Source organism: Salvia miltiorrhiza, chromosome 8 (genome assembly GCF_028751815.1).
Source record: "Salvia miltiorrhiza cultivar Shanhuang (shh) chromosome 8, IMPLAD_Smil_shh, whole genome shotgun sequence".
In the NCBI taxonomy this organism is placed as follows: Eukaryota; Viridiplantae; Streptophyta; class Magnoliopsida; order Lamiales; family Lamiaceae; genus Salvia; species Salvia miltiorrhiza.
In genome coordinates, this window is record NC_080394.1 from 51,866,727 (window position 1) to 51,889,349 (window position 22,623).

The window sequence follows — 22,623 nt, forward strand, 5'->3', positions numbered from 1 at the left end:
CGTGGATCAGTTAAGTTCTAGTGACTTAACTGATAACTCTTTACTGAAGAGCTTTCAGTATCAGTCGTCAACCTTGTTGGTCAAAACTAATTTCGGTTAAACAGGTGTCTGGTTTGCATGAAAAGTTTCTTTTCTATCTCTGACTGAGATCCCTCTGATTGGGGTTGGTAGATAGATTAAAAATAGCCTATAGGTGTATTCCCCCCCTCCCCCATACACCTATTCGAGACCCCCCGGACCTAACAATTGGTATCAGAGCAGGTTGTTCGCAAGAACTATCTGTCTCTGACTAGTTCCTACTTGAACTAGATCCTTCCTTAAAGGTCTCGAAGAAGTTTTACTCTTTTTTTTTGTGCTTGCTATTTGCTCTATCTGCTGTTATCTGTTCTCTCTTTTTTGATGGAGACTAACCACAACAAATTATCTTCTCTACCTATGTTTAGTATTGAAAAATACGACATATGGAAGTTTCGGCTTGAAAGCTTCCTCACCGCCCAACATTGCAGAATGTGGGAAGTCATCACCAGCGGTCCGATCATCATCACCGAAACGTAAAAATGGTTCCTAATGACATCCATCAGGAACCTTACGATGAGGACCAGCCCAAGTCAAAGGCAGACTTCACCACAGAAGAAAGGAAGCAAGATGAGTTAGACAACCTCGCCAAAAGCATCATCTCCGGCACCGTTCCTGACAAGCATGTCATGAAGATCATCAAGTGCAGAACAGCAAAGGAGATGTGGGACATTCTGGAAAGAATGTGCGTAGGTTCTGAGGAAATCAAGGAGAATAAGCTTTCCATAGCTTGCCAGAAATTCGACTCCTTCCACATGCTCAAGAATGAATCTGTCGAGGAAATGGAACAAAGATTCAATCTTATATTGAATGAAGTTCAATTCATTTCCAAAGACAAATACACTCAACGAGAAATCAACCTGAAGATTCTTCGAGCACTGCCACGTGGAGAATGGCAGATCTACTCAGTCGCTCATCAACATAAGCCAGGATTCAGTCAGCTCCCGACAAACAAGCTTTTCTCCGATCTCATGGCAAATGAGTTCGACCTTCTGAGAAATCTTGGTAACAAGAAGGCTGGAGGATCAGACGAAGATGGTCCATCAACCTCAAGAGGAGTTGCATTGAAGGCCTCGACCAGAGAAGGCAAGAAGCAGATCAAGGAGCCAACGGAACTCAACCCTGAGGACTTCTTCAGTCAATATGCCCTATTGACTGACAGATTCAACAAGATGGAGTCCAAGTTCCGGAAGTACAGAAGGTTCCACAAGCAGCACTACAAGGGAAAAGAAAGAGAAGGGGACTCCAGACATTCCACCGATCGAAGCGGAGAAAGGAAGTCAGCCGCTTACGACATCAATGAATTGGAATGTTTTGGATGTAGAAAGAAAGGGCACTTTCGACATGAATGCCCTGAATTGACTCCAGCTGAGCGCAGGGAACTGAAAGCGAAGAAAGATCGCAGATCTTCGAAGAAGAAAGCGATGGTTGCTGATGATGCTGATTCTTCCAACGACACATCAGAATCATCCGACTATGACAGTTCCAGCTCAGATGATAAGAGCCGAGCCCTGATGGCCAACGAATCAGAAAGTGTAGCCGACAACAACTACGACAATGGAATGAATGGCCCAGAGGTAAAATCTCTCACAAAAACTCCATATACTGATAACTTCCTGATGCTTTCAGGAGACCACTCAGAATCTGGAGATAGCTCATCCGTTGAAACTGACGAGTTTGATCAGCTCCTGACTGATCACTGTCAGCTGAGGAAAATGTTCGAAGATCTCCTCAAGCAGAATCAGAAAATGGACAAAGAGATCAATGATGAACGAGCTAAACATCAGACAATCATCTACTTTCCGGATGAAACTTGTCTTGATCATCTAATCATGGAGAACAGCCGACTGGAAGAAGAGCTCAGAGTCTCCAATTCAGAATGTGAAAGAGTATCTCATGAAATCAAGAGGCTCAATCACAAGCTGGAAGAAACAGTCAAGAACTGCATGATGCAGTCTCCCATGATGAGCAACTTTCCATCGAAAGGACTGGTCAACAGCATCGGAGGAAAGGTTGCAGCTGCCAAAGGAAAGAATATCATGATCATCTCTAAGAATGATCCTTCTGAAATCACAACCTCAGAAGAATCAAGAGACCATGATATGGATGAAGTTCACAAGCGCAGACTGATGGCCAGATCAAATGTTCCACTTCCACGAAGCTACAGACGAGCTAAGGAGGCTCCCAACCAGATCACCTTATTGAAAAGGCTGGAAAGCAGATTTCAGTCAAAGATCCGGGAAGGAACATTAGGAGCCAAGAAGAATCTTCCTCATCAATCCAGGGGGAAGAAAGGCCACATCAGTCAGAAACTGACATCCTCAGTTCAGTTTCAGAAGGAACAACATCCATGGAGATCAAGCAATGCTGAGTCCAGTCGAGCCATGCCAATTCCTCAACGACAAGCCACTGGACGTCAGACAAATCTCCATAAGTCTGCAAAGACTAAAGTATCTCAAGGAGATACTTCGCCGAGCAAAGAAGACCTCAACCACTCATCAGACAGAATTGCTACAAGAGTGAGGCCTTCAAAAGGATTTCTCAACAGAAGAATGCTCACGTGCCACCTGAAGTGCCAACGACATCGATCAGACATCCAACAAAGCGCAAAAGATCAGCCAGACCAATTCTGAAGCAGATTTGGGTTCCAAAGGGAACTCGAACTAACATTGAAGGACCCAAAGTTTGATTGGGTGCCTGAAGCAACTCTTCCTTGCAGGTCAATGTCAGGAAACATAAAAAGAAGGAAGAGGCCAAAGCTTCAATCAGAACGTGGTATCTGGACAGTGGCTGTTCGAAGCATATGACGGGCTACAAAGAATATCTATCCCAGTATGTTGAGAAAGCTGGATCCAAAGTTGCATTCGGAGACAACTCGATTGGAGAAACAAAAGGCTACGGTGTGCTCAACATGGGTAACGCCAGTATCAGTAATGTTAGCTTTGTTTCTGGTCTTAAACATAATCTGTTGTCTGTGAGTCAATTTTGTGACAGTGGTTTCACAGTGAAAATCAAAAAGGATGAATTCACTGTTAGAAACAATCAGAAGAAGGTGGTTCTGAAGAGATTCAGACAAGGGAGTCTCTACGTCGTTTCTTGGGAAGACAGCCCACCAGAAACGTGCCTCATCAGCAAGAGCAGCTCGGAGCTCAATTGGCTATGGCACAAGAGACTCAACCATCTCAACTTCAAGACGATCAACAAACTTGCTAAACATCAACTGGTAGAAGGTCTTCCTTCTATTGTATTCCAGAAGAAGCAAGAATGTGAAGCATGCCTCAGAGGAAAGTAGACGCGGACGTCATTCAAGTCAAAGACAAGACACTCCTCTGGAAGGATTCTGCATCTACTTCACATGGATCTGTTTGGCCCGATCACTCCAAGAAGCTACAACGGTAGGAAGTACACCTTGGTAGTTGTGGATGATTATTCACGATATACTTGGGTTATCTTTCTCTTCAAAAAGAAGGAGACACTGGAGGAACTGCCAAAGCTGCTGAGAAGACTGAGCGTTGAAAAGGAAGTCAACATCATCAGCATCAGATCAGATCGTGGGACTGAATTCCTCAATACTGTCATTCGTGAGTATTGTGATGAACAAGGAATCAGTCATCAAACTTCTGCAGCAAGAACTCCACAGCAGAATGGAGTTGCAGAAAGAAGAAACCGATCTCTAAAGGAAGCAGCCAGGACGACGCTAGCCGAGTCAAAACTCCCCTTGAAGTTTTGGGCTGAAGCAGTCAACAACGCATGCTACACGCAGAATCGCTCCTTCCTCACTCAGAGACATGGAAGAACTCCATACGAGTTATGGAAGAACAGAAAGCCATCGATTGCCTACTTTCATGCTTTCGGTTCTAAGTGTTTCATACACAACAATGATAAGAAGAGGTTGAACACCTTCGATAGCAAGGCTGATCCAGGAGTCTTCCTTGGATACTCTGGAACAGAACGTTCAAGCAAAGCCTATCGAGTGTTCAATACTCAAACTCTTTGTGTAGAAGAAACACCTCATGTGATCTTTGATGAGTCTACAGATGGTTTCAGGGAACAAGATGCTGAAAAGGGTGTTCAGATCGCTGAAGGTTCCAAAGCTGAAATCCACACTGTCGAGCCCTCTACTGTCTTGGAGTGGGGACCTGGCAAAGATGAAGATACTGAGATGCTTCAGTATCAGAAGATCAACCAACGGTCTGAAGTCCAGACTGGAGCCAATACAGATGGCATCAGTCAAGGGGGAACTCTAGTTGCTGAAGTTCAAGTTGAACGCGCAGAAGCCGCCCCAGCTCAACTCACCCCTGCTCCAGAAGGTGCTCAACATCCCAGAGCTATTCTGACCGAAGAAGCTCCACCATCCCCTGAAGAGATCAAGAAGTATCGAAGATGGTTTGAACTCCACTCTAAGGAGAACATCATTGGAGAACCATCAGATAGCGTCAAGACTCGGAGATCAATGTGCAACCTCGTCTTCGACATCAACCAGAACTGCATCAACGAAGATAAGAATTTCAGTTGTTTCTTATCAACTACAGAGCCCAAGGATATTGAAGAAGCTCTGAAGTCCACTGAATGGGTCATCGCAATGCTAGAAGAACTCAATGAATTCAACCGGAATTCAGTTTGGGAGCTTGTGGATCGACCAGACGATGCAAAGGTGATTGGCTTGAAATGGATTTTCAAGAACAAGGAAGACAAAGAAGGAAACGTTGTGAGAAACAAAGCAAAGCTTGTGGCTAAAGGATACAGTCAAGAAGAAGGAATCGACTACGACGAGACATTCGCCCCAGTTGCCAGATTGGAAGCAGTCAGACTCTTCTTAGCCTTCGCAGCTCACAAAGGTTTCAAGGTACACCAAATGGATGTCAAGTGTGCATTTCTTAATGGAGTGCTCACAGATGAAGTCTATGTAGAACAACCTCCTGGATTTGAGGTTGCTGGACCAGAAAAGGTGTACAAGCTGAAGAAAGCGCTCTATGGGTTGAAGCAAGCACCAAGAGCATGGTATGATACTCTCTCTGAGTATCTGATTGAACAAGGCTTCAAAAAGGGATCTGTGGACAGAACTTTGTTCACTCTCAAAGAAGGAGAAGATCTCTTGCTTGTTCAAATTTATGTCGATGACATAATCTTCGGATCCAAATCCGAACGGATGTGCAATTAGTTTGCTGACATCATGACGAACAAATTCCAAATGTCCATGATGGGAGAAATGAATTTCTTTCTCGGATTGCAAGTCAAGCAGACCAAAGAAGGAATACTGATCAGCCAGTCCAAGTATGCCAAGGAGCTGATAGCTAAGTTCGGTATTCAGCACATGAAATCAGTCAAGATCCCAATGAACACAAACTGGAAAGTTGATCCAGGTTCAGAAGGAAGCTCTGTCTCTTCGAAGAAGTACAGAGAAATCATTGGATCTTTGCTGTATTTGACTGCGAGCAGACCAGATATCGCATTTGCAGTCGGGGTTTGTGCAAGATATCAATCAGATCCTAAGGAAGCTCATTTGGATGCAGCTAAGCGGATTCTGAGATATCTCAAGGGCACACCCAATTTAGGATTGTGGTACCAAGCAGACGACGACATCAAGCTCACCGGATTTTCAGACTCCGACTTCGGTGGATGCAAGCTTGATCGCAAGTCAACCTCCGGAACATGTCAATTCCTAGGCAACAAGTTCATCTCTTGATTTTCAAAGAAGCAGACTTCAGTCGCTACCTCTACAACTGAAGCTGAATATGTTGCTGCCGGAAGCTGCTGCTCACAAATCATGTGGTTAGTCCATCAACTAAAGGACTATGGGATAGTGGAAAAGAAAGTTCCTATCTATTGCGACAGCTCCAGTGCTATTGCAATCTCCCAGAATCCAGTTCATCACACCAGAGTCAAACATATTGAGATTCGACATCACTTCATTCGTGATCATGTCGAAAAGAAGAATATCTCTGTGGAATGGATTCCCACTGCTATTCAGAGAGCGGACCTGCTGACCAAGGCTCTTCCAGAAGAGAGGTTCAATGATCTATGTGCAAAGATCGGCCTCATCAACCCTGAAGAGTGATGCTGTGTTTGAAGATTTTCTCAAACAGTCTTGCTGACTGGTGGTCAACCAACTACTGCCTCTACGATTGCCGACGTGGAAAGCAATGAAGTCCGAATGCTCATCTGAAGAAGAAGTCATCCTGATGATTCAACCAGGATCACGTGGTATCAACTGACTACTATGTTCAGTTGATCAGTAAGTATTTTAAATGCTTACCTTTTCAAAAATCAGTTATTTCAGTTTAGAGCTTTAAGTGTTTAGTGCAAAACCTTTTCTCTAACTGATCAGTTTCTTTCAAAAACTTTAACTGATTGTTGGAATTGTTGGGAAATGGAATATCTGAAAAGGACAAGTTTTTTTTTAGGAGAAAATCTGTTTTGATTGAACTTGTCCTAATCTTTTTGCCAAAAATCCTTCCAACCTTTTTGCCTCTGCAATAAAATTTCTAGAAACGCTCATTGACACGACATATGTAATGATGCTTTTCAAAGTCCCTCGCAGTGACGGCGGACGCGAAATTTTTCTTCAATTGCATTTTAGGCACAGTTTTCGAAAAACCTTTTTCATCTTCTACATGGTTCACATCTTGTCTATTTGTACACCATGCTGTCTTCACGATTTTTCTGCATCAACTAACAACTCTCCACAGCCTTCACTGTGAGAAAAAGTTTCAATTTTCTTTTTAAGTTGCAGAGAAAAATTGTTCCGACTAAAGGAGAAATCTATGACTGCAAAGTCATGGAGTGGAAGAATGACACTCATAGTCTTGGTCTTCACCGGACCCTTCCACTGGATCACAACGTCTCTCCGACGTCAAAGTTTGCTCTACCCTCACTTGTATCCAACGAAGCGAGTGTCTTCCATTCTCATGCTTGGCGCCAAGAAGCTTCACCGCTTCTGGAAGAGATATACCGTATCGCATATCTCGTGCTCCTCCCTGGCTTGCAACAAACAACGAGATCACTCTTGTTGTTGGCCGGCATCTTCAGCCGCACCGGGTCTATTCTTTATAGACCCTGGGTCGGCGAGTCGACGGTGTTAGTCTTCTCAGCTGCCACCGCTTCGATTCTTCCTTCTCACACCCTTCCCTCTTTTCTCTTTCTTTCCAATTCACCAACCTGATCCTTCTCCTCATAAGGCAGCCCTCTCCTTCTTCCAAGGCAGCCTTCTTCTACCTTCCGCCTTCTACGTTTTCTTGTCCTCCTCCACTTCTCCGTCTCCCTCATCTCCTCACCCCACCACTGACGTCCTCCTCTTCTGTTTATCCGGACTCACTCTGTTCTCAAATCTTCTCACGAACCTCTGAGACTAGGAGTTGGGTACCGTCTAATCATAGCCTCCATCGTCATCTCTCTTTTTGATGTTGCCAAAAAGGGGGAAAGTTGGGAAAGTCAGAAGTCAAAGAGAAACCTTTTCTTGAGGTTGCTCCCTGTCCTCTAACTCTTGACTGATGATGGAACAGCAAAGGATCACCATAAGTTAGAAGGATGATGTTTCAGAAGAGACCTCAATTCAACGGAAAACAAGTGAGAGTGGAACAAGCTTAGGAACATGAAGACAAGAAGACAGAAGATGAAGATCAAGAAGTTCAAGGCGCAGCCAAGCAGACTGTTGGAGTCCATGGTTTATCCATGATGTTTTTTTTGTTTTTCGTGTTACTCCAATGTAAGTCTTGCTCTGTACCCCGACTGATGACTTATCAGTCCTTTTAATGAAATGAACTTCTTATTGATCTCACCCTGAAGACAATGACTCTTTGTCCAGGCTCTGATTTATGGTTTTTCTGTCTTCTTTAAGTTCTGTGTTTAGAACTGTTTTCGTTTTTGCTCTAAGTACAAGTTGTTTAGGTTCTATTGTTAAGGGGGAACTGTTTTCACCCCTCGTCTAGAACTTGTACTGAGAGCTCAGTCTTTTTATTGTCTAGAACTGCTGTGTGGTTTTGGCATCATCAAAAAGGGGGAAATTGTTGGGAAACTTGTGGAATATCCTAACCCTTGTTTTGATGATACCAAAATTCATAGGACTTAAATGTAATAGACTAGAATCGTTTTGAACTCAAGTGTTAGAGTTCGTTTCTAGTATAGTTACGGTGTCGAAGACTGAAGACTGAAGAATGAAGACTGAAGACTGGAGTTACCAACTGAAGTATCAGTTGAAGAATCAGTTGAAGACTGATTATTTAATGCGCGCCATAGACTGATACTAAAGTCAAGTATCAGTTGAACATTCCTCCTATGACTGATCTTCCAATGTTCAGAGGAAGCCAGGTACGCTCAAGTACAGCCGCATTAAATGCAGAGATATCTCAATATCTTATCTCTGCAGAGGTCATTCCTATCTGGTGGCTACTTTTCAGAGATGTCACATCTCCTGTCCTTCAAAGAGAGCCGTTTCCACACAGACAAGGAACCTCGAAGATTGAAGCCTCAGCCCAAATTCGAATTGCTCTCCAACGGAAGAAATCTTGAAGACGATTTACGCCAACGGATCTATTCAAGAGTTCTCCTACAAATAGCGCTCGAGGATCACTTCAATCTTCACCGATTCAACGACATAAGCTGAAGCTCTGCCGAAATAGCTACTCAGCCTAAAGCTTAACCGCTCAAAGCTTGAATCGAAGAAGAGAATTACAAAGCCAAAATCAGTCACTGCTGATTACATACATTCTCTTATACCCTAGGCGTATATTCTGTGTACCCAGAAGCCAAAGGTCAAACTTGCTTCAAAGAACTTGTTCTTTGTAAGTATAGTTGGCACTCGTTTAAACCTCTCCCCCATAAGAGTGTTTGAGTGACTCGGAGATTCAGGAAGGTACTCTGAACTCTGAAAGGGAAGTCTGAGCACGAGGTGTGCTTAGCAGGGAAACCCTACGCGAGTTGTGTAGGTGCTGAAATCCTTTACGAGGTGTGTAGGTGGGGAAACCCTACGCGAGGTGTGTAGGTGCTGAAGAGAGTTTATCTTCAGTTTACGGTTTGCAGTGCACCAGGCAAGCACTTGCGGAGTGGATTGTTGGTCTGATCAACCAGCCGTGGATGTAGGAAAGAGTTTTTCCGAACCACGTAAAAGTCTCTGTGTTATTTACAGCTTTCAGTTTTACATTCTTAACTGTGCTATTTCAATTGATAAAACTGAACACTGACTAACAGCTAGAGAAACCCTAATCCAACTATCTACTCCACCGAGGCTATTCGAAACTAAGTTTAATTTCCGCTGCGTATGATATCAATCTGACTCACTATCCTCTGATAGTAAGGAAGAGAGATATCATCTTTATCTTTGCAAACACGACTGAAGCCCTTACGTGGATCAGTTAAGTTCTAGTCACTTAACTGATAACTCTTTACTGAAGAGCTTTCAGTATCAGTCGTCAACCCTGTTGGTCAAAACTAATTTCGGTTAAACAGATGTCTGGTTTGCATGAAAAGTTTCTTTTCTATCTCTGACTGAGATCCCTCTAATTGAGGTTGGTAGATAGATTAAAAATAGCCTATAGGTGTATTCCCCCCCCCATACACCTATTCGAGACCCCCCGAACCTAACAAATTGCAATTAAATTATTGAACTCTTAAACAATAATTCTCATTTTGCAAAGTAATTTCAGAATTAATATTAAAATTATTGATCTATTAATTTTTTCTCATTTTACTATCTCGCTCATTTTTCGGTTAAACTTCATGTTGTCTAAAATCCTACGTAACCAAATTCGCCAATTATTAAAATGATGCAAGTTTGCAATAACAGTAAAATGGATGAGATAGCATATGAAATCTTTTCGTACCGCAACTTCAATACTAAGTTTGATCGAAAAATGAGCGAGATAACAAAAACAAAAAGAAAAAAAATTAATAGTAAAGTTATTTTAATACCCTCCGTCCCTGAAATGGCTTCCTCTTTGGAGACGGCACGAGTTTTAATAAAAAGTTGTAAAGCGTATTGATAGTAGAGAAAAAATAATATAATTATTATTGGAAGTTGTGAAAAGTAGTATTGAGAGTGGTGAAAAGTGAAAAGTAAGAATAAATAAAGTATTATTAGTGGTGGGGTAGATGTCCAAAAATGGAAAGAAAGAAAGAGAAAGTTATTTAGGGGGCGTCCCAAAATAAAAAAAGAGGAAATTATTTTAGGGACGGATGGAGTACAACTTTTAAAGTTGATGTGCATAATGAGAATCGTTTGAAAATTCAGTAACTTACACTATAAGAAAAGTTGTCGGACACCGACGGAATACATTCCGTCACAGAATACCGACTATTTAACGATGGAATACAACATAATTACAGTTCTAGACTTAACGACAGATATACCGACGAAAACTGAGAGAGCAATGTCGGGAAAACTTCCCGCGAAATTATCGTCGGAATCACCGACGGACTTCCGATGGAAACTTACCGACACACAATGAGCCGTCGTTAATATATTTATTTTTAATTTTTTTGAATTTTAAAATTAACAACTGCGACGAACAGTCTTCCGTCGGTACTACCAACGGACACTGTCCGTCCATAAGTTATTTATTTTTAAATATTTTGAATCTTAAAATTTCAAACGACGGCGGAGAATGGTCCGTCGATAGTACCAACGGACGTTTAAAGTCGGTAAGTTATTTGATTTTAATTTTTTCGATTTTTAAAATAGGTAACAGCGACGGACTCGTGGTAGTGACGGAGTCAACGACGAAAGTTTCCGTCGGTGGGTCCTAAAAAAAAAACGAGATTACTTGGGCAGCCTTTGTTTTCAATTTTTCACAAAATTGCCCCTTCTATTTTTCACCCTATTTTTCATCTCCCTCAAAAAAGAGCAGATCTCCCCCTCTGATTCCCAATCGCCAGTGTCCGGGCCGTCCCCTCGACCACCCGCGTTCTCCCCTCCGCCTCCTGCGTTCTCCCTACCATCGGAAGTCATCGCCGAACTGTGTATCGCTGAGTTCTCCTCTGCGATCGGCCAGTTTGTTGTAGTGTTATAGTACATAATTAATTCATAATTTTGCACAATTATATTAGGATTAAATGCATATAAAATCAAAGTTGAAAGATCGTAACTTCTAATCACTATGACTGTTTTCATAATTGAAAAATCGTGTGACATTTGACAAGAACTTATCATGAAACTGAACAATCCATCACGTGTACACATTGTGCATTTGTGTAAATATCATATAATGCAATTACAAACATTCTTAAATTTGAAGGGCTCGTTTAGGTGAACCAAAAATTAGCGTTACCCATATTTATCAACAAAATCATATAATTATTTGCCACATATATGAATTGTCGCCTTCAACTTTTGAATTCAAGTATCAATAGAATTGTTTTGAGAGTACACTAAAATGAAATAAACAAACAGTACACTAATCCAAACACAATCTATAACTATAGGCTATAATCCATAACCATTTTTCAAAGATTCAGATTCATAACCAAACAAGACAATCGTCTTTGAAAGTTAGATACAAATTCAAATGGGTTGCAATCAAAATCACTAGATTTCCCCATATTTTTCACATTAGAGAGCAATTTCTGGATTCCAAGAACTATAGGCATAATAAGCCTACAATAATTATTACATTTCTTGAAACAACTAAAATACCTTGATCCCGGGCTCAGTCACATCAAAACCTAGTTAAACTCCAAAATTTAGAACTCCGACAACACCGTCGTATCAACACATCAAACAGTTCATCATCTTTTCGTCTGAAGTTCATCAAAAAGCTACAAAAGCAAAGAGCAGCAAAAATATCAGCTGATGATCATCTTGTTGAGGTATTCACCATGCTGAGGAAAATACTCCAATAGCTCATCCTTCGTCACCCATAAGTGATCTTCACACTTTCCGACATTGAGCTTGCCGGTGGCGATGAGTTGACTTTTGAAAAAGAATCGCTGACAAAGGACAAAATACTTCACATATTTAGCAAAATATGCCACCTTTATGAATGGTGTCTTGGCTTCCATATATAAGCAAAATTGGAATGAGATAACAAAAAGACGTGGCTGGCAAAAAGACAAGGCGAGTACCTTGAGAGATGCATCGACCTTGTCATTTTCTGCAGGCTGTATAACTGTATGGCCCATTGGAGCATTTCCAACAAAATAAGTTTTTGAAAGATCTCCGATCACAGATTCTAAAGCAGATTCCGCACACTGCAAATATTTCAATTCCGACAATTTTTTTTTACTAAACACTTCGAAAAACCAGAAACACCAGACAAGGGGAAAACATGATGAACCATAATTCTAAGGTGGAAGCAGAATTACCTTGCGTAGTGTTGGTTCAGACTCGTAAACCTTCTCAGGAAAGTGCCAGACTGGTGTTCCATTAGAATCATATGAAGAACCATATAAAAGAAGATAGAGCCTTCGGTCAAGTGCTCTCTGCAATGACCTGTATGATAATAAAGACACACTTGTTAGTGCACACTATCTTATGCAGTGATGCACATCGTCGCCTACAAAACACAGTTGAAAAATTTATAACGGCATTGTGCGGAAACCATATACCAACGTCTCTTTGAAAAACCAGTAGAAACCATATATCAATGTCTCTCTGAAAAACCAGTAAAATTGGAAGACAACCACCTGAATACTAAAGAGCAACATAATATTCATTTGCAGAACTATAAGAGGGACCCGTTAATACGAGATTCATCTGGAAGAGAAAAAGGCTCAGGGATTCTACTTTCAGCACTTAGAAGGAGAAAACCAGAAAGGTTTTATCCAATCTCATTAAGTAGTAAGATTTACAAGCAATCACCTCCAAGGCTCCAATACTCTCCAACATGAATTTCTTAAGGCAAATATATACTACAGCAATGAGCAATTGAGCATTACCTTTTATCATTGGTTTTATCTGCTTCAGTGATCCGTGGAGCCGGAGTATAGTCAATATCATGTTTTCCTGGTCCTCTGCATGTCATAATAGTCCATATAAACAATTGCCAACAAGTATACATACAAAACAGACAGCAAAGCAAACATGCCATATTTGATGTATCCAACAATCTGATGCTACTCATCTTTGACATATAATAAACTTTTCTTGAATTTACATGCTCCAACCAAAAACACACTATTGCATAACTATATTTTATCAGCATTTGTGCCAAGCACTTTTGTTGAGTAACATTGGAGACTAAGAAATCATCCCAAACTCTATCCAAGACATTCAAGGAATGCTCTAGATTAGGTCTTCAACAGTTCTTTATTCTATATGTAGAAGACAAAGATGTCATATAACAGAGAATAAAATGAATATTTGAGATTAAAAATGCCAACATTAGAACATTTATCTCCCACTAGCATTTGTTGACGAAGATTGATTACAAACTACAGACCTATTGAAGAGCCATTTTAAATATGGCAATCCAGAAAGGAAAAGAGAAAATGTACCTTGTGTTAGACTTAGATTTTTGCAAGAACGCATCAGGATATTCTCGTCTATACTGCTGTTGCCATCGGAACCTAAATTCAAACCCCAGCTCCCAATATCATACATTCATTACAAATTTATAATAACGTCTCAACTGATAATGAATGCGGAATCAAAATTCTGTATACATCCAACCACTCATTCTTACAGAGATTAACAACTCCGATTATTCCCTCCCAATGCCTCCAAAGAAAACAAACAAAAATATCACCTCCAATCTTTACTCGCGTAATAGAATCCTATTTCTTTAACCAAAATTATCGATTCATTGCAACTTCCAACCTCACTAGTTTGAGCAATACGCTATTCTAACAAACGACATAAAATTAGAGAAATAGCACTCCCATTCCAACTTACTGCTGAAGATGTTAAATTTCCAGATGACTAGAACAGGCAACTAAATTTAGCGAATCAAAACAAAGAAATGCTTACGAGAATTCCTGAAATGCATATACGACCGGATCGATTTTCGGCACCACAACCGGAAGCCTCTCGAACAGTACGGCAGCAACGATCTTCTCGGCGCCGCCGATCTTGGGCGCCGATGTACAGAGGCCACGCTCAGCCACCAGCAACGGCCGTGCTAGTAACCTCGAATACGCTGCAGTTCGGAGCATTTCCTCCGAATCTGAAATCGATAACACGAGCTAATGAGAATTTCAAGCTGAAAAGGGCGAGATTCTAAAACCCTAACGGGTGGAGGAAGATGAGGTGAGGGTTTTACCGGCAACCGGCTTCGGATGCTCCTCAACCTTTTCGTTTAATTATGAAAACTTTTTTTTTTTCATTTTAAAAAAATTATGAAAACTTTTTCAAAATCTAAATGTCCATATATTTGCTTTAATTAGTTTGAACTCGTCTTCATGTGTTATTTACAATTGGGATATTTATATTTATATTTTTTTAAAATATATTACTCATTTTGTCCAATTGATAATGGCTCATTATTGTTCGACAATTATTAAAAAAAATATTAAAAGATAAAATTGACACAGAAAACTGATACAAAGTGGTGGAGCCCATAATTTGTTGTGAGAAAAGATTATTTTATTTTTTTGAAACAAACTATTACTCCCTCCCTCCCGCTATTCATGGCCTGTTTCTTTTCGGCACGGGAACTAATGAGAGTTAAAGTAGATGGATAAATAGGACATGTTTAAGGATGTTGTTAATATTACTAATTATTGTTGACTTTAAATTAAATGTTGACTTACAATAAATTAATTAATTAATTAATCTAAAATTAATTTAATTAAATAAAAAACATGTTTATTTTTTTTTGTTTCCTAAATTTCAAAATCCTGGAGAACAGTTTAACAAAATAAATAATGAAACATAAATGATGAAACAAAGGTAAGTTGTGGCAAAGCTAAAAAAGTGACCAACTTTTCATAACACTTTTACCAAAAGTTCAAATTTCCCTCTAATATCTTCCTAAGGCTTCTATAAAAGCCTTTAATTGGCTGAGATTAGGATTTTCAAGTCTGAAAATTTACAAAAGCTATCAAACCAAAAGATACAACTTCCAAAACTTTAAAAAATGAGAAGGCCCGATTTAACTACGGTCGAGAGAAACACGATTATGCAGTGCCTTCTTCACAATTCCAACAACGGGAAGCCGAAACGAGGGAAGATCCAAGAAGCTATCATCAAGTTTGGGTGCTCTCGACAGACCGTGAGTCGGCTATGGGCTGCAGCAAGGAAACAACATGACAATGGTGAGCATATTAATTCAATAAGCACAAAAATTCAAAAACCAAGAAGAAAAAGAGTGCAAATTGACTTAGAGCTCATATCAAGCTTGGAGTTTAGCAAGAGAAGCACAATTAGAAGGCTTGTTGTTGGAATAAATTGCAGTAAAAGTACAGTCGGGAGATGGGTTAACAAAGGTTTGATCAGAGCTCACACTAGTGCAATTAAACCTGACTTAACTGCTCCTAACAAGCTGTTACGTTTGAGATTCTCTCTCGAAGCCATTGAATATGATAGAATCCTCAAGATTCTTCAATTCAAAAGCATGCACAACACAATGCATATCGATGAGAAGTGGTTTTATATAACCAAAACTTCTCAAAGGTTTAACACCCGACGAGGCTGAACCGCACAGAACTTGCAAATCGAAAAAATTCATCACAAAAGTGATGTTCATGTGCGCTGTGTGCAGACCCATCTTTGCACCAGATGGGAGTGTGTTGTTTCATGGTAAAATTGGGATTTTCCCATTCACAGAGATGGTTCCAGCACAAAGGAAGAGCAAGAACAAGAAGGCAGGCACTTTAGAGCAAAAACCGATTCAGTCCATAACAAAGTAGCAATTTCAAATTAACCCACGATCCAGTATCCACATATATATTAAATCTATTTATCTATTTATAAAATAATTCTAACTTACATTTTTTGACACCAAATTTTCTCTCTTATTCAGTTTTTCCACACCCCATATTTTCTTTATTTTGCATTCGAGGACTACCAATGAACAACCCACTACGCTAGTTAGCAAATGAACTACAACAACCCATTACTCAAAACGGTAACAAACTGTTATAGGGCATCAGATTTACAATTTATAAATACTAATAACGTTCATCTACTATTTCACAATTTTCTCTGCACTTCTTTTCTGAAAAAATTACACGCTTCTAAATTTTTTACAGCTTTGAAGTATTCAAAATTCGTGGATGGAGAAAGAGAATTAGAAGGAAAAAGGATGTTTGAAGGCATAAATTACGTGTCGGCTGCTGATTTTAAGGCCGCATGGAAGAGCTGAGCCTGAGGTGGAGCCATGGTATGCCTGAGCGGTGTCGTTGCTACTGCTGTAGAAGGCAGGATAGTACGTACGGCAATGAGTGATAGGCGAGAGAGATGCGAGGCTACAAGAGAGACAAAGAGTGAAAGAAAGGCGGAGAGAACAAGGAAAGAGGGAGACGTGTCGTGCCTGCAGTTGCTGCAAAAGAAGAAAGGGACGGAGCTGGCCGTGCGGCGGCGAGATGGCTGCAATAGTTCTGCGAAATGGACTTAAGGAAAATAAGATCAATGAAGAACGGCGAAATGGGTGTGAAGAGTGAAGATGAAGAACAGCGGCACCGCCTAAAATTTGGGCGTGAATAGTTTAAATTAGGTATTCTTTTTTTTGGTCTTTTATTGTTGTAGTTTAATTGTTATACTCTTTAATTGTTGGGCTTATTGGCGGTGGACCGGATATAATTGCGATTAAATTAAAAATTGGCACACTTACCTTTTTTGTTTGTCCCACTAGAATTGACACTTTCATAAAATGGTATGTGGTCCTTATATTCTCTACACACATAAAATAAGTGGACCGTACCTACTTTACACTCTTAACCATTTGTTCTTAATTTCCGTGTCCACTTCAAAAGTGTCAATTCTAGTGGGACGGAGGGAGTAGTCTATAAGACTCAATACCAAAAGTCACATGACAATACGGACTTCACATCCAATCCACTAACAGCACGACTGCTGAATTCAATCCACTAAGCTATAAAAAATCATAATAATTACAGAAATTCGCTTCTAAATTCGTTTTTATCAAACCTTGTGCTCCATTTACGTGCTCATATCACAAACTAGTTCGTGAATCTGTAGATGGACATGGCGACGAAGATTGTTTCAGTGATCAACGAATTTGAATGCTGAGATCAAGGGCGAGGAAAATCTCTGAGCTTCGTGAGATCCGCTGAGAGATTGACGATGAAAGAAAATGCAAAGCGAGAGAACATAACAGCTGAATTTGAAGGCGTATAAGGTAGAATCGAGGATGAAGAAAAAGCTTAATTGTGAGGGTGCCACGTTGGATTGGTAATGGTTGTGGGCTCTTCAATATTTATCCTATTAATAAATAGATGTTCATAGTTCATGTACGGTGGAATTCCAAAATCACAACCGAATTTATTACGAGAAAAAAACTACTTAATTTTGCGATTGAAACACTAAGTGTAACAAGAAAATCTCGCGTTCTAGTTTTTATTATTTTCAAAGTATGTAAAAATGTCAAAGATTTAGAAAAAGAAAAAGAAACTAAAATAGAGGCTTTTTCCCTTTGAGCAAACCTAGTAGATGATCCAAAACGTGGCCACCTCCATCTCTGAGACCAGAATGCATGTATTCATTTGTGATCCACAATCTGATCCCTGCTATCTGAGGAGTTGTTTCCATCACAAGCTTGAAGTTTACGTACATGTCTTCGTAGTAAACAGCAGCAGCAACGGGGACCTGCATTCGACCAAAACACATCTCAGCACTGCCTGTCTCATCGCTCATGGTACAAGGAGACGATATCACAAAACAGCCCTAACTATCAAAAGTAAAATGCAGGGCAGCAGACCTTGTTATTTTTCAATGTGGCAACGTCGTACAAAGGAGGCCAGTCCTTTTTCTCTGCCAATAAATGAGCAACGTCTTTGAGAGGCTTCAAGGCATGCATCTCATCGAACATCCATGGAAAAATCATCTGCAGAGACGCAAGAACCAAAGGCTAAATCTACTCAATCCATATGCTTGAAAGAGGGGGAAGAAAGGTGTTAACAGGAATTATCCTTTGAAAAATGAGGAGTGTGGATCACTGTTTTATGTTTGAACTTTTGAATAGTGGTTAGTGAAAATGCTTCTGTTTCGTACCTCTCCAGTAAACAGCACTGGACGTCCTTCTTTGACGGCCTTCATTGCATCAAACCGACTCTCATTTTCAGCTCTTATTCTGTGAGCAGACCAACTTGAAGAAGCACCCTTAAAAACATCCCAGAATTAAATTTGATCATAAAGGATGCATAATCAAAAGCGGCAAAGGAATTTTCTTATTGTAAGTGCATAGTTAAAAAAATAATACTATATTGAACAACATAAAGAACGCCTGTATATTTTGGATAAAAGCCAAATATTCCCAACAAGAAACGCCTTTACCTGACAGTAAATGGACTCATGCATGAGAGCATATAGAGGATTACAGTCAAAATCCAACCACTTCTCATACTGCATATGAACAAATTAATAAGTTAATATATTGATTCAATAATATTACACAGACCAATATCACAATCACACTTAAGCACACAGCTGTCAGATGTTTTAGTTGCTTTTCTGAACTTACTGCATTTAGAAAGACGTAGCTAATTCTCTTTGGGGCACCTGGAATTAATGTAGGATCCCATACCCTCTCAAACCTATGGGCAACAGTGAAAAAGAAGCAATTAATATTCCAAAAAGCACATCAAGAGGTTTAGGAATTAAGGTATTGAGGGCAGACTTACATATAATGCAAACGTTCAAAACCAGTACTTGATCCTAAACCCGACAAACCCAGAAGCTGAAGCCCTCGTGGTGTTAAGATGCCACCAGATGGAAGAGGTACCTTTATGCAAACACAAGGGAAAGGGTGAGGATAAGAGACGGAAATTTTCTGAAGGGAAAGGATAAAGTTCAGAAATCTTCTCACCCCACCACCTTCAGATTCTGCTAAATATTTTACAATTTCTTGAACAATATGTATATCTTGAGGAAACCTCTGGTAATACTTCTCATTTTGCTTCACAATCTGATCAAAACAAGCTCTGTAAACAGCATCTGCAGTGCATCCACTTCCTATCGGAGGGATTCCACCAGTCAAAAGGACTTGTTTCAGTCCTTGTGGAGCAAAACTCAGGTAAGTTACTGCACAAAAGCCGCCATAACTCTGCAGGGAGACAGGGACGACTGTCATGATGAAAAGTTAAAAGGTACATATTAATACAAAATAAGATATTTGCATCACACCAAAATATTCATTCAATAAAAACTAACCGGAAGAATAAAAGGGTTATCTTTCTCTAAAAATTTGTGGCAGTACTTTGTATGGGCATCTTTCTCTTGTGGATTGACACAGGTATAACAAGATTTTAGTTTTCTAGTAAATGAAGTGTGATAAAAAAAGTGTCTGATTACGCATATACATGCTTTTGTTGATAAGCCTATTCTAATTAAAAAGAAGGCACTTTCTTACCTGTCCCAACACTGTCCATGGCCTAGAATCAGGGACAAGCCTTTTGCGTACAAATTCAGCATCTCTCACTATGTTGTCAGCTCGGAAATGTTTCAAGTAGTCAGCCAACTTCTCAGCAGATTTAAATTGAGACATCGATGATGTTGTTAAAGGTGTCGATAAGCCCGTTCCTCGCTGAAATTTAAACATTTCAGCAGAACATAAGACAGAACGTACCAAGCACACACACCAGGAATCTAACAGGTGCTTCAAAACATGCCTGGTCCAGTAGAACAACGCGATACTCTTCACATGCTTTGCTTATCCATCCACCGGCTTCAGATGGTCGCATGCACTCAAAACCCGGCCCTCCCTGCAAGTACAGTAAAAAGGGGAGGTCTAGTTCTTCCTTCCCAACTGTGAGTGCAATGATCATCAATCACCAGTATTGAATGGCCAATGAGGAGAAGCATGTAAAAAGCATTGGTCAATTATACTTCCATATTGGAGACTTGGGTAATGTCCAAAAAAAGTTCATAAGTGGGAGGGAGGAGAAAGTGAATGTTCAACGATCCATCTCTTGAAGAGGCTGAACTAATCTTAAGGTAGAAAATAAATATTCAGCTGGAAACACAATAAACATGTGAAACCTAAATCCTGGTCCGTGGCAGATTTTCATGAAAACATGGAAAGATGAAGCTAACATCTAACAGCTATTGTACTCTCTGATTTGTATCAACCCAATACACCAAAACTCTCAACTATATATGTACACGACTCCCACATCCATCATGCAATGCAGTCATGACACATAATATATCTCATTGATCCATTTTGGAATACTGCACATAACAAAAACTCTTCACGTAGATTGATTTTACATAAAACATATTTGAACTAGAACCTTTTCCTTTTGAGATATTGAACTAGTACTTCTTAGGAGTATTGAATTAAGTAATTGCACTTGGGAATTAAAGAAGCAAGGAAAATGTTCTTACTTCAGTTCTGGTTTTGGCCAAAATTAGCTTTACTCATAAGTCATAATCATTTGAATTTTAATTCAAATGAAGATTAAAAGTTTAAATAAATATTTCCAATAATCAAAGCCAATCCACTATTTACGTTTTTTTTTTGTCTGCTTGAAGTACATTAACAGTAAACTATTCAGTATATGCAATGCAGATGAACACATACAGCTGATCGCCTCATTTCTTCAAACACTTGCAAAACGAATTGACATAAAATAAAATAAAAAAACACAAATGCCGCAATTCCTAGGGGAAAAGTAATCCGAAACAAACAAGTCAAAGCAACAAAATTCAATCAACAAATCCACTTCACCGCAACAAACAACAATAACAACACACAGCGGCAGCAGCGATATTCAGTTCTCTAGCAGTAGAATCAGTAATTACCACCAACGACTTCGCGGACAAAGACGGAGATCTTCGGCGATGCAGGTTCACTGAGAGAGTAATCGAGAGGCACGGTGAATCTGTGGTTCCGGAGCCGGAGGTCCGGCACCGAGAACCACTCGCTCGTGACGCGTTCGCCGGCGGCGGCCATTGATGATACGATTCCGGCGATCGGTCTTGCTGAGGAGTAGAAGTAGAAAAAATTGACCAGAGGCCGGGGTGGAGATGGCGAGAGCGTGCGCAAATATGGAGGAGACGGGGAAATACGAAAGTAGTGGAGTGGCGCTAGCAATAATAGGGGTGCCCCGAGTGCTCGCATCCTTTTAGTTTTATAGCTCGTGGATTCGTGATGACTGACTGACGTTTGACTTGAGACTGAGAGAGATAGAAGGGGGAGTTGCTGAGTGTGGAGGTGTGCAGGATAAGGTCGTTGGGATTATTTTCGGCAAATCGTGATTAAAAGATTATTCAAAATTGAATTAATTGCTATAAATACACAAACTATACCCAAATTTTAATTTTTAACCAAATCTATTTTTTTGGTCAAAAAAATACATAAACTTTTAATTTTTTGAAATTTGACATGACCCTAAAAGTTCGTTGGCCAATAACTTGATTGTCTGAATTCTGATGGTCAATCTGAAGGTACAATTGAAAAGCTATTGACGTTGTCTTTCTAATGATTTTATATTGTTGGGTTTTGGTAACCGAAAGTGATTAAAAAAAGGAAAAAATATAGAATTTTGTGACCTCGACTTTCATGCCATTTTTTTTACTACTTCCGATTATAAAAACCCAACAATATAAGTATCATTAGAAAGATAACATTAAGAGCTTTCCAATGGTACCTTCGGATTGCCCATCAGAATTCAGATAATCAATTTATTAGCCGACAAACTTTCAGCTCCGGTCAAATTCCAAAAATATAAAAATTTATGTATTTTTTTTAGGGAAAATTGCACCTAAATACACAAACTTTGTCGAAAATCCATATTTGACGTGAAGTATGAATTTACATTTTAATACACCAATTTAAGAAGTTGTTCAATTTTGACACATTTTTCAATTCCGGCGACCGGCATTCTGACGTGGACGCCGAAATGCCAATGTCGCAGCCACGTCACACACCCACTCTCTCACTCTCTACACGTCACCTCACCCCTCCCCCCGTCGGACCCTCCCCCTCCCCAGAACCGCGTCGCACCACCGCCGCCGAGCCCAGCCTCCCGCCGTCAGCCACTTCCCCCTCCCCAGAACCGCGTCGCACCACCGCCGTCGAGCCCCACAGCCACAAACCCTCCCTCCCGCCGTCAGCCACTTCCCCCTCCCCAGAATCGCGGCGCACCCGCCACCTCCACCAACCAAACCAACCGGATTTCCCACCACCACCGTTTTCCCTCACCTCCACCATAACCACCAAAAACGTCATATCCACCGTCACCAAATCTCCACCACCATCGTTTTTTTTGGTTTGCACAGATTTGCAGATCTAGGGTCTGTGCTTGGCCGTGAGCAGCGGCGGCGGCAGCGTGACTCAGGATCGAGGGAGTACAAGCACGGAGGCAGCGAGGATCTGCTGTTGATGTCGGAGGTCAGAGAGAGCGGAGTCGATTTTGGGCTGCGGGTGGTGGGGGAAGTGGCGGCGGGTGCGATGCGGTTCTGGGGAGGGGGAGGGTCCGACGGGGGGAGGGAGGGTT

General features: G+C 40.5%; 2 protein-coding genes across 5 annotated transcripts; both read right to left on the reverse strand.

Moving 5' to 3' along the window:
- Positions 1–11,507: 11,507 nt before the first annotated feature.
- Positions 11,508–14,383, reverse strand: LOC130998970 (uncharacterized). Of its 4 annotated transcripts, XM_057924419.1 has the most exons (7): positions 14,265–14,383; positions 13,973–14,168; positions 13,501–13,572; positions 12,943–13,017; positions 12,370–12,496; positions 12,130–12,255; positions 11,508–11,994 (listed from the first exon to the last, which is right to left on the reverse strand). In XM_057924419.1, the coding sequence occupies exons 2-7, from the start codon at positions 14,155–14,157 to the stop codon at positions 11,851–11,853; spliced, it is 729 nt and encodes a 242-aa protein (XP_057780402.1). In that variant the 5' UTR covers positions 14,158–14,168; positions 14,265–14,383; the 3' UTR covers positions 11,508–11,850. The 4 variants fall into 4 exon arrangements, with proteins under 4 accessions (XP_057780402.1, XP_057780401.1, XP_057780403.1 ...); XM_057924418.1 differs by having other exon boundaries at positions 11,508–12,255; XM_057924420.1 differs by having other exon boundaries at positions 13,973–14,298.
- A 3,109-nt stretch (positions 14,384–17,492) lies between these two features.
- LOC130998972 (uncharacterized) lies at positions 17,493–21,315 on the reverse strand. Its single transcript, XM_057924421.1, has 10 exons — positions 20,927–21,315; positions 19,792–19,928; positions 19,533–19,706; positions 18,990–19,226; positions 18,805–18,905; positions 18,645–18,717; positions 18,458–18,526; positions 18,176–18,283; positions 17,883–18,008; positions 17,493–17,770 (listed from the first exon to the last, which is right to left on the reverse strand). The coding sequence occupies exons 1-10, from the start codon at positions 21,243–21,245 to the stop codon at positions 17,576–17,578; spliced, it is 1,539 nt and encodes a 512-aa protein (XP_057780404.1). The 5' UTR covers positions 21,246–21,315; the 3' UTR covers positions 17,493–17,575.
- Between the last annotated feature and the right edge of the window lie 1,308 nt (positions 21,316–22,623).